Source organism: Contarinia nasturtii, unplaced genomic scaffold (assembly GCF_009176525.2).
Source record: "Contarinia nasturtii isolate CC-2019 unplaced genomic scaffold, AAFC_CNas_1.1 Cnas_scaffold_695, whole genome shotgun sequence".
NCBI lineage: Eukaryota > Metazoa > Arthropoda > Insecta > Diptera > Cecidomyiidae > Contarinia > Contarinia nasturtii.
In genome coordinates this window covers 7,547,197-7,567,228 of record NW_022198046.1, presented here as the reverse complement: position 1 = coordinate 7,567,228, position 20,032 = coordinate 7,547,197, and the positions used below count along the sequence as shown (strand labels likewise).

Here is a 20,032-nt window from a genome sequence, read left to right as displayed (position 1 = left end):
TCGCACATATATTTGGACGTCGAAAATCATCGTACAACATATCCAGGGCCAAGAAATACCGATATATATTTGGTACGAAAATTATCCAACCCATAGCGGAGAAGGTTACGAGGGCAGAGTATCGCGTGTATCATCTGATTCACCGTTCGGTGCAGCCTCGCTTAATTTGACCAATATTCGTGAAAGTGATCAAGGATGGTACGAATGTAAAGTGGTATTCCTGAATCGATCACCCAATCAACATAAAAACGGTTCATGGTTCCATTTGGATGTTCATGCACCGCCACGTTTTAGCGTTACTCCAGAAGATATAGTTTATGTAAATTTAGGTAAGTAATATTTGACTATTTTTTTTTCTCAAATCGTCTCAAATAAATGCTGTCACGTGTTTTATAAACGAAACAAAAATTATATCGGTCAATGAAAAAGGACAGAGTGAGCTGCTAATCGAGTCTATAAATATTGATATGGGTGTATGGTTAACTTCATGGTACAACATTATTTGGCATTGGCCTTTTCATTGCGTAATTTATGTGTGTGCGTTGGTTTCGCGAATTCAACTCATTACAAATTAATTATCCCTTTTTTCATTGGACTTGGAAGTTCTACGCATCGAAAACTCAAACGCACACAACACAATATATCACCATCGTTTACCGATTTTTCATTAAGTCGCATTAATGTTAACGCTAATTTATACTTTCTAAACGGTCGAAGTGATTATAATCGTTTGCCCGACGACGACAACACGCCGTTACCAATGCCCGTGTCGTCGACAACGACAATGTATACATAACCAAGAACATTGAGTAAACAACCAAATGGCCCTACACGCTTTTCGTTTCGAATGTATGGGCTGGATAATGAATACGAGTATCACAACAATTTATCTTGGTAATGAGAAAAAATGGGTGATTTGTTGTTTTTTACGTGGATTTTATGGTTCTAAACCATATTATACCATTTGGCAGTTATTTTGGATACTGACCTCTTTCTTCCAAATCGCAATTTCGGTTCTAATTCACTGTTGCGCGCTCTTGCTTTTCATTTTATCCTCTAATTCGATTGTTGTTATTGTTAAGAAGAAAATACACGAACAGCCGAATTTTATTTGACCCTTTTTTATGAATTTCAAGGAGTATGTTTTCCATTTTGGAATGTGTATTTAGGGGAAAACGAGGAATAGTTCAATATTATTCACGTAATAACGTTCATTATATGCCTGCTGTTAATTTTTTTAGTGGTATCGTTTAGCCAAACTGAATTTGGCATTGAAAGAGTATAATGAATTTTAATTGTGGAATTACAGTTGCGTTCAATTATTATCATTCCTGCAATTTATGTGTTGATATTCTCGCATACCTACATTCAGACATTGGCTTCTCAACAATTTCCACTGCAGTAATTTCTACATTGGAATTTTGATGCATACTGCCATGTACTCTAAGCTCATATTCAAAATGCTATCGTCTAATTATTTCAATAGACACACGGTATTTTCATCAAATCGCTAAATAAACTTGAAACCTATTTGAAAATTAATAAACCAATTTCGACTTGGTGCATTCATCCATTCTCCGCGGCGAAAAGGTTCGACATAAAATGAAGAAATAAAAAGCTCTAAAAGCTCTTGTTAATATTTCCGTGCTCTAACATAATATTCTACAATTTAAAAGCGAGAGAGATTTTACTCAATTTTCGTCGTTAGATATGCTTGCTGTTTCATAAATTATTCGTTATAACGAACATGTTATAACTAAAATCATATATAAATAAATGAAAATACGAAGAAATAAAGAAAAAATCTCATAAAGTCAAACTGCACCTAAGCTCAGTCCAGCACACCGATGCTACATCATCAAAGCAAAATAGAGAACAACTTGATGTTGTTGCAAGCGAGGAAAGCCAAGTTGTTCGTTCGTCTCCTTTTTTGTCGTCATATTCTTCTGATGAGGTTTGATTGTGAGCAAACACGGGAAGCACGGCATAAAGTCCCAAGAGAGGTAAGAAGTCAAAGTAAGCAACGAAGTAGTCGAATGTGGAAAAAATTAAATAGAGCGTGTAGGTAATAGAAACTACGAGTACATTTGAAGCGAAAAATGTCATTTCTATATATAACCCTTATACCATCTTCATCTGTCGTTGATGTTGCCGCTTTGATGAAAAGAACTTTTCCGAACGAAATAGAGGTGTGTATTATTCATAAGCAGACTCATGTCTCGACATTCTTACCTCGAGCAAATCATTTAGTGAAGTAAAATACTTTTCTGGGCTGCACAAGAACGGGAGATAAAAAAGTTGTCTTGATAACATACACACAATTTGATATTGAGAATGTTCGGCGGTAAAACTTGAAAAATATAAAACAGAACGCAAAATTATCGTTTTCGCAAACTTCCTGTATTACAATTAAACTGCTTACAATGTACTTGGTTCACCGTAAAATCAGTCTCCAAATATAATGGAAAGTTTTTGACAATGCACACAGTTTTTGACAATATATTTGCAATTGCAAGGTTGTGCTTCGTTCTTTTTTGAACGCACTTGAAAACAATTTATTTTATGTAATGTTGCCGCTGTTATAAGTTTTAACATTGATATTTAGACGGTTCAACTGACATCATACCAATCAAATGGGATTTGAAGAACATCACAGAAAAGTTGAACAAAAACTGAAAAGATACCACCAATGCAATGCTCACTTATTCGAGACTGAATGGGAAATATTTGCATGCAACGCGTTGAGCTCACTCGCATCGCAAAGTTATTTTGTTTTGAATTGGAATTTCACATTTTATTGACTCGCGCACATATACACATTTTGGCATACAATTATTTTCTCGCTCGTTGATGTGAAGTGCTGTGGCACAACTTCGATGGATTTCATCGCAATGACGATAAGAAAATATAGCAAAGTGACGACTCAACATTCAGTCAAATGCATGTGTGTGTGAGTTTATTATACGTGAAAGATATGCTTGATGAAGCTTGGAATCTCATCACATTTATAAAAGCAAATAGAAATCTATTCGAAAATTTCCAACTCCACAGCACCTAGAGGTACACATGACGATAGGCCGTTTTTTTTGCACCTCATTTCATCGGATCTTTTTTTCTCTCATTGTCGATATACTCGGGATACATTTTCCGAGTCGAGACTTGTATGGATATTTCGCATGAGAGAACCGCAACAGTTATGAGATGATAGCAGTCGATGACACATTCCAATTAAGTCAATTTTAAATTGTATGGCTATGTATTCGCATTTCACTGCGTCTGTTTGAGAGAGAGAGAGAGAGAGAGAGAGAATGAGAGAAACGAAAGCCATGGCAATTACAATCGCAATAGACACACAGAGCGGCAATCACATTGCTTGTCAGCACATAGCTGAAAAAATCATCACATAAACCGAATGAACAAAACACATCGTGAATCGTTATTGCTATTTGCCTTTTCCATATGTATGTGCTGGATATATAATGGATTTATTAAAAGCAAAACAACGATACGCAAATCTATAATAAAAAAAACAGGCAAATGCGACACAGAAACACGCACGTACACAAAACACACAGACACAATCACATTCGACTGCTTATTTTGTTCGCATCCCACAATTAGAACTAATATGTGCCGTTTGTTGATTGTCCTTTTGCAGAAAATTGTGTGTGTGTCATCCCTCACGCGTCTCATCAAAAATAATTACTGTTGTACGATTGCAAATGTCTCTTCTCCATCTCTTTGTCGCTTTTCCTTGGTTTCGTTTTAATTTCAATTTCAAGTTGATTTTAGTTAATTTGAAAACTTTTCCCATTCTCATTTAGCCAGATCCGTGTATGTTGTTGTCGTCGCTTTCTGCTTTGTTGCCTTTTTAATATACATATGTATTCAGGTAATTTGTACATATATATATATGATAACAATGGTTGACAAAAGCACGTTTCTCACTCGCTCATTCAGTTTTCGTAGTTTTTAGTGTCATTTCCTCGTTTCCGTTCGGCGTGGCTTCATCTGTTACTTCAAACCTATGGCGTCAATTGTGTGAACATTGAAATTAAAACGGAATCACACATTGACTGTGTTTAATGTGTGTGCATGGATGTATACTTTATCGCTTAAATAGGTTCATTTTGACAACAAATAACTGAAAATGAAATATTGCCATCGCTTGATATTTCTCTATCTAAACCGCAATCGTATAAAACTCTTTGCATCAGATCGAACCCGTATGAAAACATCCATTCAAAATAATTATGCCATTTAAATGCTTATGCATGATCCTTCCTGCAAACTCTGTCACGGCTCAATGTTTTTAAATATGTATCGTCATTTATAATGCAAGCATTTGCTCTGTCTTTTTGCTGTTTGCATGTGATTTGTCGTGTAAATGCGAACAACTTCTTTGCAAATGGAAATACATTGAATGTACAATACGTGAATGCGAAAGAACCAACAAATAAATAGAACAGTTGAAGAGCTTCATAACTTGGCTCACTCACAATGATTAATCTTACGCAATTTTTGATCGTACTCATTTTTTTACAGCATTTCATACAGCAAACAAATATATTTAAAATGCGAACATTTCATTTTATTGTCATCCTTAAAGAAACCATTTAAAAATCTTCTTGCTTCTTTATTCTTTTTTTTCTTAGGTGATTCAATAATACTTAATTGCCAAGGTATGTATGTTGAATATTTACAAGGCGACGTTGAATATTTAGTTAAATATTTGACAATATTTTTTTATTTAATCCCAATTTTATTCGATTTTTTTTAGCCGAGGGAACTCCTACGCCAGAAATATTGTGGTAAGTAACACAAGCATTTCTTTATCAAAATTCAGTGACAAATCTTGGCATACATGTAAATGTTATGTGATCGAACATTTTTTTGTGTAGTGATAAGCTTCAAGCTCTTTTTTAAACGATAGAAAATTCCACTTATGTCTTTGACTTTATCTCTTACTCTTATAAAGGTACAAAGATGCTAATCCAGTCGATCCATCTTCTACTGTTGGTATTTTCAACGATGGCACCGAGCTTCGTATATCTACAATCCGCCACGAAGACATCGGCGACTACACGTGTATCGCACGCAATGGTGAGGGGCAAGTCTCTCATACAGCTCGCGTTATAATAGCGGGCGGCGCTGTCATTATGGTAAAACAAATCAATTACTTCTGATTGCAAAATTTAACTAAAAAAACTGAATTGAAAACGTATACACACACACCCTCGTTTAACAAGAAGAACCCTTACCAAACCAGCCAATTAGCTATCCAAAATGATTTATTTAAAACAAAACAAATTTATTGTGTGAGGCGTTAATTGTTCCTTTTTTCATTATTTTTTTCGTTGCTTTTTGTTTATTTGTGACGTCATTTGAGTTCTTTTTCCATGAAAATCGACAAATAACTGTTTTTCTCGTCTGTTAAGTGCTGACTCTTTTTTCTGATTTTTTTTTAGTTTTTGCCTTTCGCGAATATTCACTCACCAATATCGAGAAAATCCATAAATTGAGAGATGAAATACATAAGCTATACAGTTAAATGAAATTCAATAGGAAATTACACGAAATTCGGATTTAAAATTCATTCGATGTTCCAGGCATCGACGAAAACAAATTCATTTTTATTGAAAGCTTTAAACGGATTACAATTGATTCGAATTTATTTTTAAATACAGACACTGACGATAAATTTGCTTATGCATTGCTCATGTGAATGTTTTCATTACATGGATGAATATTAAGATTCGATTATTTTAAAAAATAAACCATTTCAAGTCGATTGGTTTCTTTAACAATAAAGTTCAATTTATAAAATTCATGCGAAATGTTTACGGCTCTTTTAAACGGATTGGAGCCGTATTTCTTTTGTTTGATTTGCAATTCAATTTTTTGTTGTACTCTTTTAAATCTTTTCGGTTAAAATTTTTGGTTTGCAAAAAATGACTTTATTTATCGCGATTTGAATCGCTGGTCGACGACACTTCACGGCGGCAACATTCTATGTAATACTATTTTTCTTGTATTTCTCACAATGATAAAAAAAACAGTTCAACCTGCTGACGTCCAAAACCAAATCACGTTGGTGTTTAAAATCCATATATGTGTGTGTTTTTGCATTTATTCATGAATTTCAATTTGTTGCTGCACTTCAGGATATCTAAGGGCACAATGAGAATCCATCCAGTCTCTCACAGTTTGGAATTGACAAAACAAATACCACAACAACTGCGGACATGGATAACAAAATATTCCAAAAATTGACAAAAAAAAATCGAACGAATTAATGCGCTGACCCGCTACAAAGCTTACCAATTTTTTTTACTATACTTCTACTTCTCGTTCTTTTCATATTCCATCTGAACAAAAAAAACCGGCACCACCACAAATCAAATAGAAAATACAATCATGAATTCGCATTCATTGTCCATCATTTTTTCCAATACACACATACACTTATACTATAGCTTATTCAGAGTTCTTATTCATAAACAAAAAAAAAAAACAACACACAAGCACGATCATACAAAATGAAAAACACACACATAAACTCAGTTGAACAAGCAACAGTAGCAAATAAACAAAAAAGTATATATTTGCAACATTCATAACAGTAACAATCACTATTCATGCTGACTTGAATAGGTCCGAAAACATTGTTGATATAACACAAATAAACATTGGAAAAAACAAACAATTCTGATGCCAAAAAGTATTGAACAAAATATGAAAAAAGAAGATTTTTTTTTTCTCGTGTAAATCGAGCTGACTCTTCATGGCTTCCATCAAGGATCTTCACTTTGCAATGAGAACGAACGAGACATTCTTTGTAGAGCTTTCGGAATATCCATAGAAACCATATCCATGGCACAATATCTTTTATAATGAAATTCATTCGCCAGTTTAAAACGCTTCGATATCAAAAAGAATTGGACGAATAAAGAATATCAGCCCCCCGTCTCATGTCTAACCCGAGTCGAGGCCATTGGACATGGACATTGAAAAATACACTTGAAATTCAAGCACTTTGTATACAAAAATAATAACAATATTTGGAGTGTATAATAAACCCTGTTTGTTAAAAAAAGTATATGTATTTGTGTAATTGAGCATCGCAACAACGAAAATTGATTTCAATTAAATTTTCAATTTTTTTCCGGTTGCTTAGCAATATTGTCGATGCGATGAGAAATAAAGAAAATACGACGGGAGGAATGGAACATTCCCCCAAATTCGAATCAACTGATGGTATAAATGAATGAACACACCAATTATAATTATATCTGTGCCGCTTGGTGTCAGTGTATAAAGATTATCAAATGCGAAAAAAATGCCAATAAAGCCGTTTTTATATCATTTCAATGGCGCACATAATGCTGAACATATTTCAACAATGTCGGAATAATTACGAATTTAATATTAATAACATTATTTTTTTATACCATTGATTGATGGGAAAATGGCGATATTCATATAGGATTTCTATAAAATGGTGGCGACACATCAAATTCTCAATCAATTTGCACCCCCGGATCAATGAAATCGTGTTGCATTATTATTATTTTTCATTCACATGAAATTGATTTCAACTGTCGATATACAACACATTCATTTGTTTTCTATAGTTCACTCAACACGTTGTCGCCTCTCTTTCCAGCTTACTCACTCGTTCATTCACTACCACGAAATGTGATACTGTGATTTCTCTCTCTCTCTCTCTCTCTCTCTCTCTCTCTCTTTCTGCTGCTGACTCTTGTGATGATTCGTATTTTCGTCCATTTTTATAGATTAAACATAAAAATATTGAGCAATGTGCCTTTTATATCCCATTATAGAGTGAGCATTTCATTGTTTTCTTCTGTGTTCGGGATTTAATTATTAATTTGACCGAAAATGATTTTAATTGAATGTCAACGTCATTCTCTGGCCATTTTTCAATTCATCATTCCCACAAGACATTTCATTTTGTTGTAATAATTTTTCGTTTTGTTTCGATTCGTCTCAGTATGTGTATTTATTCTCGTTTTCATATGTTTTTTTTTCTTTCTCTCATTCGTTCGTTTATTTAATTAATTTTTATGTATATTGTGTCACTTGAATGCATCACATTGTTCCCATAGTCCAGCCAAATTAAATGTGTGCTGTAAATCATATCCAGAACAATTTCCTCCTTTTTTCTCTTTCTTTATCTATCTCTTTATCATATTGCACCATTTTAATGTTATTGCTTTTCCTTTGTGATTGGCATTCATTTGCATTGAAATGATAAACTGTATGTTATTGTGAGATCATTTTTTTTTCCATTTGTCCAGGTGCCGCCTACTAATCAAACAAAATTAGAAGGTGAAAAAGCGATATTTACATGCGAAGCGAAAGCAATGCCCGGAAATGTCACGGTGCGCTGGTTTCGCGAAGGTTCACCAGTGCGTGAAGTTGCTTCTCTTGAAACTCGTGTCACCATTCGCAAAGATGGCTCACTAATTATAAATCCAGTGAGTGCCGACGATTCAGGGCAATATCTATGCGTAAGACTATTTTTTTTACTTACTATCCATTTGAGTTTCGATATTTTATTTTGAAAATAACAAATTTACTATATAAAAAATAAAGAACAGTCATTGTCGTTATTTTTAGAAATAATTCTTTTTCACTACAAATAAGCACTAATTCGATTTTCTTTCTGATTTTCTCAATTTTCAGGAAGTATCCAATGGTATCGGTGATCCGCAAAGCGCTTCCGCCTATCTAAATGTTGAATGTAATTGCTTTTCTTTTGTTTGAACATTTTAAAATTCGAATGTCATTTTAATTGTAAATTTTTATTTTTCCATTTTCTCCACTTCTCATCTTGGGCATTCCAGATCCAGCAAAAGTAACGTTTACACCAACCGTTCAATACCTTCCATTTCGATTAGCCGGTGTTGTTCAGTGTTACATTAAAGCAAATCCACCATTGCAGTATGTAACATGGACAAAAGACAAACGGCTACTGGAGCCATATCAAACGAAAGACATTGTTATTATGAATAATGGATCGTTATTATTCACGCGAGTAAATCAAAATCATCAGGGTCGTTATACATGTAAGTTCCAAATCTATGAGTGAAAATTCTATGAACCATAGTTTTTTTTTCATCACTCTGACTTTGTTTACACTGATATAGGCACACCATACAATGCACAAGGTACACAAGGTTCATCGGGTGCAATGGAAGTATTGGTACGAAAGCCGCCCGTATTTACCATCGAACCAGATTTACTCTATCAACGCAAAGTCGGCGAATCGGTGGAAATGAGTTGCGATGCTCAGGAAGCCGAAGGCACACAACGGCCCAACATTCAATGGCTACGTCGAGGTAATTTCAATTTGATTTTCTGCAAAATATTCAATTCATAGAGATGCAAATGTTCCTTTAAGCGTGTGTGTGCGCCTCAAATTGCAAAAATTAAAATGAAAAAAAAAATCCATTTTGTTGACAGATGGAATGCCATTACAACGAAATCGTGTCAAATCGTCCGGTGGTAATATTACCATCGAAAATCTTCGACGATCTGATTTTGGTTTCTATCAGTGTGTTGTTTCGAATGAGGTGGCAACAATTGTGTCGGGCACACAGTTGGTGATTGAAGGAACGCAACCGCATGCACCGTACAATGTGTCTGGCATTGCAACCGAAAATTCAATTACAATCACATGGATGCCCGGTTATAGTGGTGGTCCAGATTATAAGCAAGATTATACGCTTTGGTATCGTGAAGCCGGTGTATCAGATTGGTCAACAATTCAAGTCTCACCATCTGGCAGCACATCCGTTACAATCAACGGTCTCACGCCCAGCAAAACATATGAATTTCAAGTGGTCGGTAAAAATGCACTCGGTGATGGTATGATGAGTAAATTGATTACAATTCGCACGATCGGTAAGTATTGGCCTCTTTCTCTCTTGCCTTTATCAATAAATAATCGGACATCTACATACCGTGTATATCATACAAAATACGTTTTTCAATCATCAATGCTTTTTGCATATTTTTGATTGAAAACTAACATTTTTTTTATTGAAACTGAATGAAATGAAACTCGTATTCAGAAACACCATCAAGCAAACCGAAGCAAGCACCGTCACCAACACACACACCACCATTAGTTTCAGCTTGGTCAACAGCATCACCAGGGATGGGTAAGAGTTACTCCCTTCAAATTTCCCATCTCGATTTCACAATATATATACGTTAGCTATTCTATTTCAAAATATAGTAGAGTTTGACTATGATATGTGTAGGCAAACTCTTTCATCCTCTCTCTGTGTATGTGTTAGGTGGTGTATATTTTTCAATACGATGTCCATTCTTAAAAAAAGATATTGGGCATCGGACAACTTAAATCATTATTCCTCTCTCATCTTTTATTCAGCTAATAAAAACGAGATCTGTGCTTTGAGAAATCAAAGTGTTTTTCAAAGGGTTTTAAATTCGCAATCGAATATATTAACTTTGCTTTGCATTGCATGTGTCCAATATCATTCATAACTTATTGGCAATATTGAAATATTTGTATCCGCTTCAATTGAACATATAAAGTCCACAATGTTCAAAGGCATACTCAAATATTTTAATTAAATTCCTTTTCAATTGAGTTTTTCGCATTTGTTTCTGCTACATACATTTCATTCAGCTTTGTGTTATTCAGTTATGTTTTTTTTTCTCTCTTGATATTATGAGATACATGTATGTATACTTATTTTTTCGTCCATTTCATACTTTTATTTTTCAGGCTTAATTCCACCATTAACACCCACCATAGCAGGTATTTCATGGTTTCCGTTTTCTTTATTTTGTCCATTTTGAGTATTGCTTTTCATTTGCCATTGTTTTAAGTTGTCATTCTCATCTTTAATAGTGTATGTAGTTAACTTTTAAGAATCTCGTTCAGATTGCATGCACATTTCGTGTCTGATTGCCGAGGATGTTGGTTTAAATAGTTTTTGTACTTAATAAAGTTGAAAATGGGAAACGACACTCTTATTTTGATTGTTGTATTACCTGTACGCAATGCTATTAAAGAGTTGTCGTTGTTGAATCGACAATGCTATTGTTTAGTTAGTTTCTGTTGTTGTGATTAACCGCACGATGGCAAACATTTTCGTATAAACAAAATGAAATTGTTTTGGAAAATGTTGTCGTCGTCATCATCATCGTTGAAATGCATACGAGGCGACTTAGAGTTTGGGTTGTGTTCGCCTTTGCGTTTTAGTGATTCATTATTGTTTGCATTTTGTATTTTGAATTGTTATATGCAGTGTTAACCCTGAAACTTGACAATTGCATTGATAGCAAATAATAACAACAATAATCATAATAATTACCGCATCGATGAAAACAAGCGGAACAAAATCCTAAAATATCGTGTGCATTCCATTCAAACATTCGTGTGTTTGTTGTCATTCATTGCATTTCACACACAGACACACAAACACATACACCAACATACAACAAATGCAAACAAACAAAATCGAAATTGTACAAATAAAATTGTACACTCTATCAGCAAGATGGCAACTTCTATTGCTAGTTATAATACAACCTAATATAGCTAGTATGCGTCCGATGGCAGAAAAGGAACCAAAAGAAAAACATAAACAAAACCATACAAAATAATAGCATTGCATGTTAGCTGGTTCGGCTCTACACCAGACACAATGGGAAAATTGCAAAAAGACGACGAAACAGAGTAAAGGACACAAACGAGACGAAGTTTTAAAAGCCACGGGCTTGCATGCCATTGCCATCACAGAAATAATCAAAACTATTTGCTTAAAGTCAACTCCTCGGCACCGCATTTTTGTTGTACACTATCCCATTGTAAATAGAGAGGAAAATCCCTTTCCATTTAATTGTTTTAAGTACTATTTTGACTTTGAATTTTATAACACAATAGACCATTTGAAATGTTTGTGAAAAAGGGTGGATATATTATTGCATAGTATATGTCTTTATAGTGTAATATGTCAAGATATTATTTTCTATCTGATAAATATAGATTGCTTAATTTTTCTCCATCAGATTTCATCAAAATAATTAAATTATCTCTTCTTTTTTTCTGTCCCTTTTTTCGTATCTTCTTCGGTGCAATTTTTGTTGCTTTAATCAAATCAAACGACAAATTTTTCTTGGCACACATAAATTATTTAGGTCCAAAGCCAGGTCAACCACGTAATGTAACGGTTACAGAAGTGTCAAATGGTTTTCTTATATCGTGGCAAGAGCCATTGGAACGTACATCGCTCATACAACACTATACGATCAGATATCGAACGGATGCACAATGGAAGACATTGAATCGGGGTCAGATTCGTCCAATAGATACATCGTATTTGGTGAAAAGTTTGGTCGGTGGCCGAACATATTATTTCCGTGTACTGGCACATTCGCAAGGCAGTTACGAATCAAGCGATGAAGTTAAATTTCCGGTACCGGCACGTGTTAAGCATAAAGCTATAACAGCCGGCGTTGTTGGTGGAATACTATTTTTTATCGTTGCAATCATTCTATCTATTTGTGCTGTAAAAATTTGTAATCAGCGTAAACGTCGAAAACAGGAAAAAGGTGAGATTCATTTATTGTGTCCAATTTTTGTTGTGTGAGAACGCCTTTTAGTCAAGGTGTATACGTGTCGATCTCTACTACTAACAAAACTTAACAAACAAACAAAAAATAACAACAAAATCACCAAACAAACTAAACATGAGTAAAATGAAACATAGCGAATACCCACCTAAACACATCCCACCCTCTCGTTACGAATCAAAAACCAAAACACACAAAATCGCATCATATTGTAGCTTAAATTAAACTAAACTCCACGAAATTTTCGTTGCTCTTAAACTATACTATCGATTTTTATTCTGTACCGAACAAATGAACAATTTATATTTTTTTTTTCGAAAATTAACTCATTAGTAAGCCAAACTTGGAAGGGAAACAACGAAAATTAAATGGCAATTTAAAAATGTTTGCGCTATCCATATCATAAAGTATAAATCCTGTTCCGCATCACCTCTCTTAACCTTTGCATCTGCATCAATGTATCTCAATCACTCTCTGTCTGTGTGTTTTGTAGTTAACATTTAAACTAGTAGAGCATGTACCAATCTTGATGTTGATTAATTTAAATAAGCGAAACGACGTGTGTTTTATAAATTATATAAGCTAATCAATCTAAGGATAAGGGTGATGGGTAAATGAATAAAATGTATAAACAGCGTGTTTCTCTCTACGGTGTCTTTAAGAAAACGTAACTATATTTCAAATTCAGTTCATACGATAGATATCACATCCACACTAGAAAGCATATGTATTTTATTAAAGTCATCTACTTTTTTCCACTCATTTTTTCGCCTTGTCTCTCTCACTCACATACATACACATTGAAGAAAAATCGCTAGGCTTCTTGATCGTTCATATCATTTTTGCACATTGTGTTGTCATCCATTTTGACGCGGCATTCAACGACATAGACATAAGGCACAAATACACACATTCTTTTGCTGTCGCATTCTTAATACCGTTGTGCATTGCGTTTAATTTCAAGAAAATTGAAAAATTATTTACACAACTGAACTGAAATAATTTGATTCGATTATGGCAACGCCAAGAAAATGAAACGCGAACGACGAATCATGGCGATGCCACTGCACTCTACTCTTACCGCCACTTACTTATGGAAAGAAAAGCGAAAAATTCTTGGATCACAAATTATGTATGTTGACATTGGTTAATATATTATACTGTTTGAAAAACGACGTACGAGCACTGTGACTGAACTCGAATACCCAACGAATTTTTATCCGATTTTTCACTTAGCACCCTTATTGTAAACATATCTTTTATTTGGTTGTGAAAATTGTAATTTTTTCCAAACATTGCCAATGGTATCGATCAACTCTCGGAAATTGGCTAAACAAACAAGCTTCATTGAGACTTCATTCAATTTAACGCAAAAACCTGACTCGATTATGAAGTGAGTGATTGTTTCTTTTCTCTTGCTTGAACTGCGCCTACAATTCACTAATTAGAGTTCATTTTTTTCTGCAAAGCAAATAGTATGCTCAATGAACATTGGGGAAAAACAGCGGATAGAGAGTTAATTATCATCGAAAATCAATGCCGACGTGCTATTTGTGGCCACGAAATGAAAACCAACTGCACATCTAAGCTGCCGTTGTTTTGCTAGGATTTCACTTGGAGACAAGGCAAAATTGAATTTTGATAAGATCAATAACCGGGTTTGACTTCGAACCTCAACACCAAAGCCATATCCTAACATTTAAATTGGTTTCATGCCTGTGTGTGTTTGTGCGGTTATTTTTTTTCTCTTTCGTTCATCGTCGATTTCAATCGACTGCATGCACCGGGCGATTCGAGAGGCTTGAAAACAACAAATTCTCCAAAGTATACAATTTATATCATACATGGTTGTACGTGAAAAGCCAACTAGTTAAATGTTGAAAAACAATCGATTTGCTACCTCTTTTGCCAAAACACCCAAAAAAAGACGAGGAAAAAATGAAAGTGTAGTTGAGACTCTTTTCTGCACCAACAATAGCAACAACAGCGACATGCATTTGTTTTGCCTCCTTTCGATTTGTTGCTCGTATCGTTGAGCTAAAATGGAAATGGGATTTTGTGTAACGAAATCGTCGTTGTTTTTTGGCTGTTGGCAGGCAACACAACAGCGTAATAAAATACATGGCTCAACAGTAAATAAGGGATTTTACTCTTTAGCCAGTTTTTTTTACTTTGTCGCCTTTTTGTACGCGCCTTTTTTTCACTTACACTGGTTTTTCTCTCTTGGTGCTACCATTTTTTTGTGCCGATTGATTTGTTCATCGTAGTTCACGGCACAAAACTATAACATCTGGAATTTCGTCGGAAAAATATTCACGTTTGTCTTCAGAAGAAGCATTCAAGTGTTGACTTTTTTTTTTTTTTTTTTTGTGTCTTTGACACAAACGATTAAACCATGATTCCAATATAAAAACACTAATCCTACTATTCCACCAATCCGTCATTTCATTTTCAAATGTGATGTCACATTTCGCCGGTATTCACTTTGTTGAAAACTTATTTATCGACACTGGAGTATGACATTTTTTTTTATTGATAATTGAAATTATTTTTTTCATCAATAAAATTTTGAGAAAGTGTATCTATTGTTTTGTAAATTTGTAATCGACTTTTGAACTAAAAAATATTTCAAAAAAGAACAAATTACTATTTCAAAAAAAGTTTAATGCCTTTATCAAATTCTGTACTATCGATTACAAAAACATTGAATCTAACCCATTTTCGCTATTCCATACATGGGATTAGTGAATCCATGTGAATCCAGCTACTGAATTCTCTATTCCACTTTAATTTCTCGAATTTTTACACTAAAAGTCTAATCCTATTCCACGTGTCTACCCCCTAGCTTTTACCCTGTTCTCTTTCGTTCTTTGATAAAACCATGTTCAACAGAATGCCATTTCATTCCATGGATGGATTCTTATTAAAAGAAAAGCGTCTTGTTTTCAAAGCAAAAAGAAATTTCGATAAAGTGTTGAATGAAAAGAATGGAATCGAATCACGGAATTAATTTTGCACAAGAGCATTTTAAGATTGGGTCGCTTTGATTGTAAATTGATAACACGAACCCCATTAAAGGCGATGGCAAATAAGAGAAGAAGAAAGTCGAAGCAAAAAAAACGAAGAAGTCATTGAATAAATGATGAGCCGTATTGGACACAAAGCGAAACATAAATCCGTGCATATCGTCGAGAGATGGATTGCATTTTTCTCTATTTTCACTTCAGAAAATCGGATTCGAAATGGTTCCAAAATCAATCCACATTTCTGTGTCACACCATTGTGAATTGTACATATTTAAAGCCATCATAATGTGTAGATTTACGTGTGTATGCCAACGCGATATTTGGGTTTCATTTTATTTGTTCCCTGTTTCAAACCATATAAGTACCAAATGTTGCCGCTGCTGATGATGTCTTTTCTTTCGATTCGATCCCATTATTCGATTTTTTTTATATTTTTCTCTCACTTGCCACCACACTCTCCATGCCGTGAGTCTGTACCATCCCGTTGCAGCACATCAGTGTGTATTCATGTGATTGTATAGAAGTAAAGCACTTAAAATTGTGTACACACTGGATCTAATAAGGAGCTTATACCAGCTTCTTTTTTTTCAGTAAGTTGTACAGCCTCAATTTTTCCATTTTCATCGCATAAACTACCCGAATGTTGTATAGTATTCTTTTTTTTCTTCGTGTTCCAACTTAACGCACTAAATACGCTATAGTGCTATGGTTTTATACTTGTCCGAATCTTACGCATCGGAACTTCAATTTCCACACCGTAAACGGTGTAAATAAACCGACGAAGCGAGAGAGAAAAAACGAGATGAGGAGAAAAAGCACGACGACAAATCCCGTAATGGGTATGTTGTTGAAATTGCTACAACCAATTTCTCCGAATTGAAATTCAATAAAATAAAATGAGATACGAACACGAAGAGGGAGATAGAGAGAATAAAAAGCGAACACAACGAAAAAAGGAAAAAGAACAAAAATAAAAATTGGATAATGGAGAGCGGAAAATGTGCACATATATACAAAATTACGCTTGTTTGTTTGTACACACACACACGCGCGCGTCTTCAACAATAAAAGTAAGTGAAGTGAAATGAAAAAAAAGAAGCGAACAATTTAAAGTTTACACATAGACAGCTGAATTGTCGAAACTGATGTTATGTTATTCAGTGAGCGAAAACTAAACTTTTGTGGCCTATTTTCCTGAATTATTTACATGTTTGGTGGAATGTTTGAATAAAAAGGAAAAGATTAAAAACAAACATTGATTCATCTCATTCTGGCTTGTGTCTTTTGAATAGCGATGCAATCGTTTAGCAATGTGTGGTATAAATATGTACATTTCCCCCCATTATTTCGGTTGATGCACGGCAAAAGGATGAATCCGTTATGAGTACGGAAAAAATGGATTTTTTTTTATACAAGTCGTTAAATGTAAACACGAAAAAAACGAGGAAGAGTATCCATATCTAATTAAACAACAATTTAATGAGCCCTTTTTTGATTCATTCACCGCAAAAATTTTCCAGTCCCAAAAACACGACCTTTTTGTTTAAAGATAATACTTTTACGTTGCTCGCGTCAATGTGCGCGAGTATTTCATTGGCATGCTCTTTTAGGCTGGCTTGTGTTAATTTTTTTGGCATTTTTCTATGTCACAATTATAAAGTGCTCATTTCACTTTGTGTCTTTCATTTTATCTCTTTGTTCATTCGTTGCGCACATCACATTTAAAATCGGTCTTTTTCTTGCAAAATAATTCAACTGCAAAATGGTATGCTTGTATGATAATGACGACGATGAACATCGGTTAGCGCGAATGGCAAACAAATATATAAAACAGATAAAAAAAATTCTGTTCACGTTTAAAAGTCAGCCGGAATGTTGAATTTTCCGCATACCAGTTACACATCGATTTATTCTATGCAAATGAAGACATCTGCGGGCCACTTTTACCGCCAAATTGAATTCTCCGTTCGCTCAATATGATATGGGTTTCATTTGTATCTGGTCAGAAATTAAATTAAATAATTAACACAACATCTGAATCCGACAGATTTGCAACAAAAATTGGAAGAGAGAAAAAAAATCATACCGTCGAGAAACAATTGCACAACTATAAATGCAACAATGAAAAAATATATTCAAAAGATTATTAAATAAAAACGATGAATTCAATATTTACATCGTCACACAGCGTTCATTTTCCCTCCTCGCACAACATCATAATTAAAAACCAAAATCACCACTTTTGCATTCTCATATTTTCACAATTTCAAAACTCACCGTTTTTTTCTCTCTCATTTATCGTAATTCTGCTGCAGCTTATAATGAGTAAAACAAGCCAAACTACTTGCTTACATTTTCTTTGTTTATATCTCCTTACTTCCGTTGCTGACATACATGCATAGACATTTGAAAAAAAAAATAAACGAGAAAAGATTTATTAATTATGAAATGTGTTGCGGTAAAAATAGAATTCCCAAAGAGAAAGAGAGCACCAGATTGAGTTTAGAGACGAACCATTGGACGATAATAATAATGAAAGGTATTGTATCCTGCTGTTGCTGCTGGCGGCGATGGTGGTGGTGGTGGTGGTAAATTTTGCATAAATTTCATCGAATGACCATACATTGTGTTGTAATATTCGCTCATCATAAACATTGAGCACAGCGTCAGCGACCACGACCATCATTATGGCAGCAACAACACACCGACATTTAGGGGTGAATACAATATTAAAAAAAAGTCATATCAGCATGTTTCCAACAAGAGAGATAAAAATCAATAAATTTCATATAAAAAACGAATATTTAATGAAATAATGAAAATTTACATCAACATTCGTGGATATTTCCGTTTCACTTTAAACAACAATGTGTGCGAGAGCGAGAGAGAGAGAGAGAGAGAGAGAGAGAGAAAAAACGTCGTTCATGATGATGACAATGAAAGCCGACAGAAAATCACGCGAGAGAAGAGAAGAAAAAAACACACGATACAACACCAAAATATTAACGTCGTTTATAATAATATGTTAAGAGTCCAAAAAGAGATAAAAATCAAGCCAAAAAAATGACGAAGAAATACACGAAAGAAGTAAAAAAAATATATGAGGGGTTAGACTTTGAGGTATACACCTTGCAAAAGGCGTTTCAACATACCTCAATGTTGTGCGATCAACCGTGTCCTAATTATATCACTCGATATATATGAATTAACAAACTGTGGTGTTGGTTGCATGTGGTTAAATGTTTAATATTATTAGAGAAAAATTTGTTTTTTGTTTTTTTTTTTGTACCAGAATTTTAACCAAAAAAAAAATTAAAATCACTAATATTTATACATTTTAAGTTAACTAACCCAAAATGAAAATGATAATGTGTTAAATGAAACTAACGCAAATTCAATTAAAAATTGTATTAATTTCATTATTGATTATTACAATCAAAAGTATATCAATGTTAAATGAATGAAAAAAAGAACACATTTTTTTCTGTTTATCGCTCAATGCGAAACCAAACTAAAACAAACAAAATAATTAAATATGATAACAAACCATATGATTTATACACACACCATTCGGGAAAAAAATTTATATATATTTGTGAGTGTAGTGATAGGATGGGTTATTATTACCATCATTAATTGTAGAAATTATTCGTTTGCAGCATACAACATGGTAGCGTGTAGAATAACGGATGCCCGCAATTCACATTGTCGTACGGGTTCTGCTTCCAGTAGTCATGTGCCTTTGAATAAGTAAGTAAACCGATTTTCAAATTGCAATATTCTATTTTTCAGCTTATATACCATGCATAGTGCATACACACACGTATATATATACAAGTTTTTGGCCGATGCCAGCAATATTCTCGGCAAACATCGAAATTAGTTATTGTGATATCACAAATTGATGACTTTCACACATGCTCACATTAAACATTGCCAGTTTCTCACACATACACACACACTCTTTCTCTCTAGCACTATCTCTGTGCCATATTGCAAAGACGTGTTAATTATAAATTAAACTTCATTATAGAGTGAGCAAAGCTGTAGTTATTTTGAGTATTTCAATGTATCGGAAAATTACCTTTAATTGGCATCTGGTATCGAGTCGTCGAGTCGTTCTGATGGTTCCGAACAATATACACCAATTGATTGACAAGTACACTTTGCTTTTAATGCTTTTTAATGGTGCACATCATTCAATAGCACTTCATATTGCAATTATACCCCCGGAACAACTCGATTATCGCCATTTCTGACACCGGAAAATCTGATTCAATTGTTAAGAATAAATCATATCTTCTTTTTTTGTCTTCTTTGCCTTCACCCCATTCACTTTTGACTCTGAACAATTTAAATCGGCACAATAC

At 34.2% G+C, this 20,032-nt stretch overlaps 1 protein-coding gene across 8 annotated transcripts in view; it reads left to right on the top strand.

Moving 5' to 3' along the window:
* The window catches only part of LOC116340463 (protein turtle), a 189,356-nt gene that overhangs the window by 163,385 nt on the left and 5,939 nt on the right, over nt 1-20,032 (top strand). For 4 of the 8 annotated variants that reach the window (XM_031766963.1, XM_031766961.1, XM_031766962.1 and 1 more), the window contains exons 4-16: nt 47-329; nt 4,656-4,682; nt 4,781-4,811; nt 4,979-5,162; nt 8,322-8,534; nt 8,710-8,767; nt 8,871-9,092; nt 9,174-9,365; nt 9,490-9,930; nt 10,101-10,190; nt 10,784-10,816; nt 12,202-12,615; nt 19,322-19,412. In XM_031766963.1, the coding sequence (XP_031622823.1) occupies nt 47-329; nt 4,656-4,682; nt 4,781-4,811; nt 4,979-5,162; nt 8,322-8,534; nt 8,710-8,767; nt 8,871-9,092; nt 9,174-9,365; nt 9,490-9,930; nt 10,101-10,190; nt 10,784-10,816; nt 12,202-12,615; nt 19,322-19,412 (2,279 nt within the window). Of the gene's footprint in view, nt 1-46; nt 330-4,655; nt 4,683-4,780; nt 4,812-4,978; nt 5,163-8,321; nt 8,535-8,709; nt 8,768-8,870; nt 9,093-9,173; nt 9,366-9,489; nt 9,931-10,100; nt 10,191-10,783; nt 10,817-12,201; nt 12,616-19,304; nt 19,413-20,032 lie in introns of all 8 variants that reach the window. The other 4 variants (XR_004201093.1, XR_004201092.1, XM_031766966.1 and 1 more) reach the window with 3 other exon arrangements.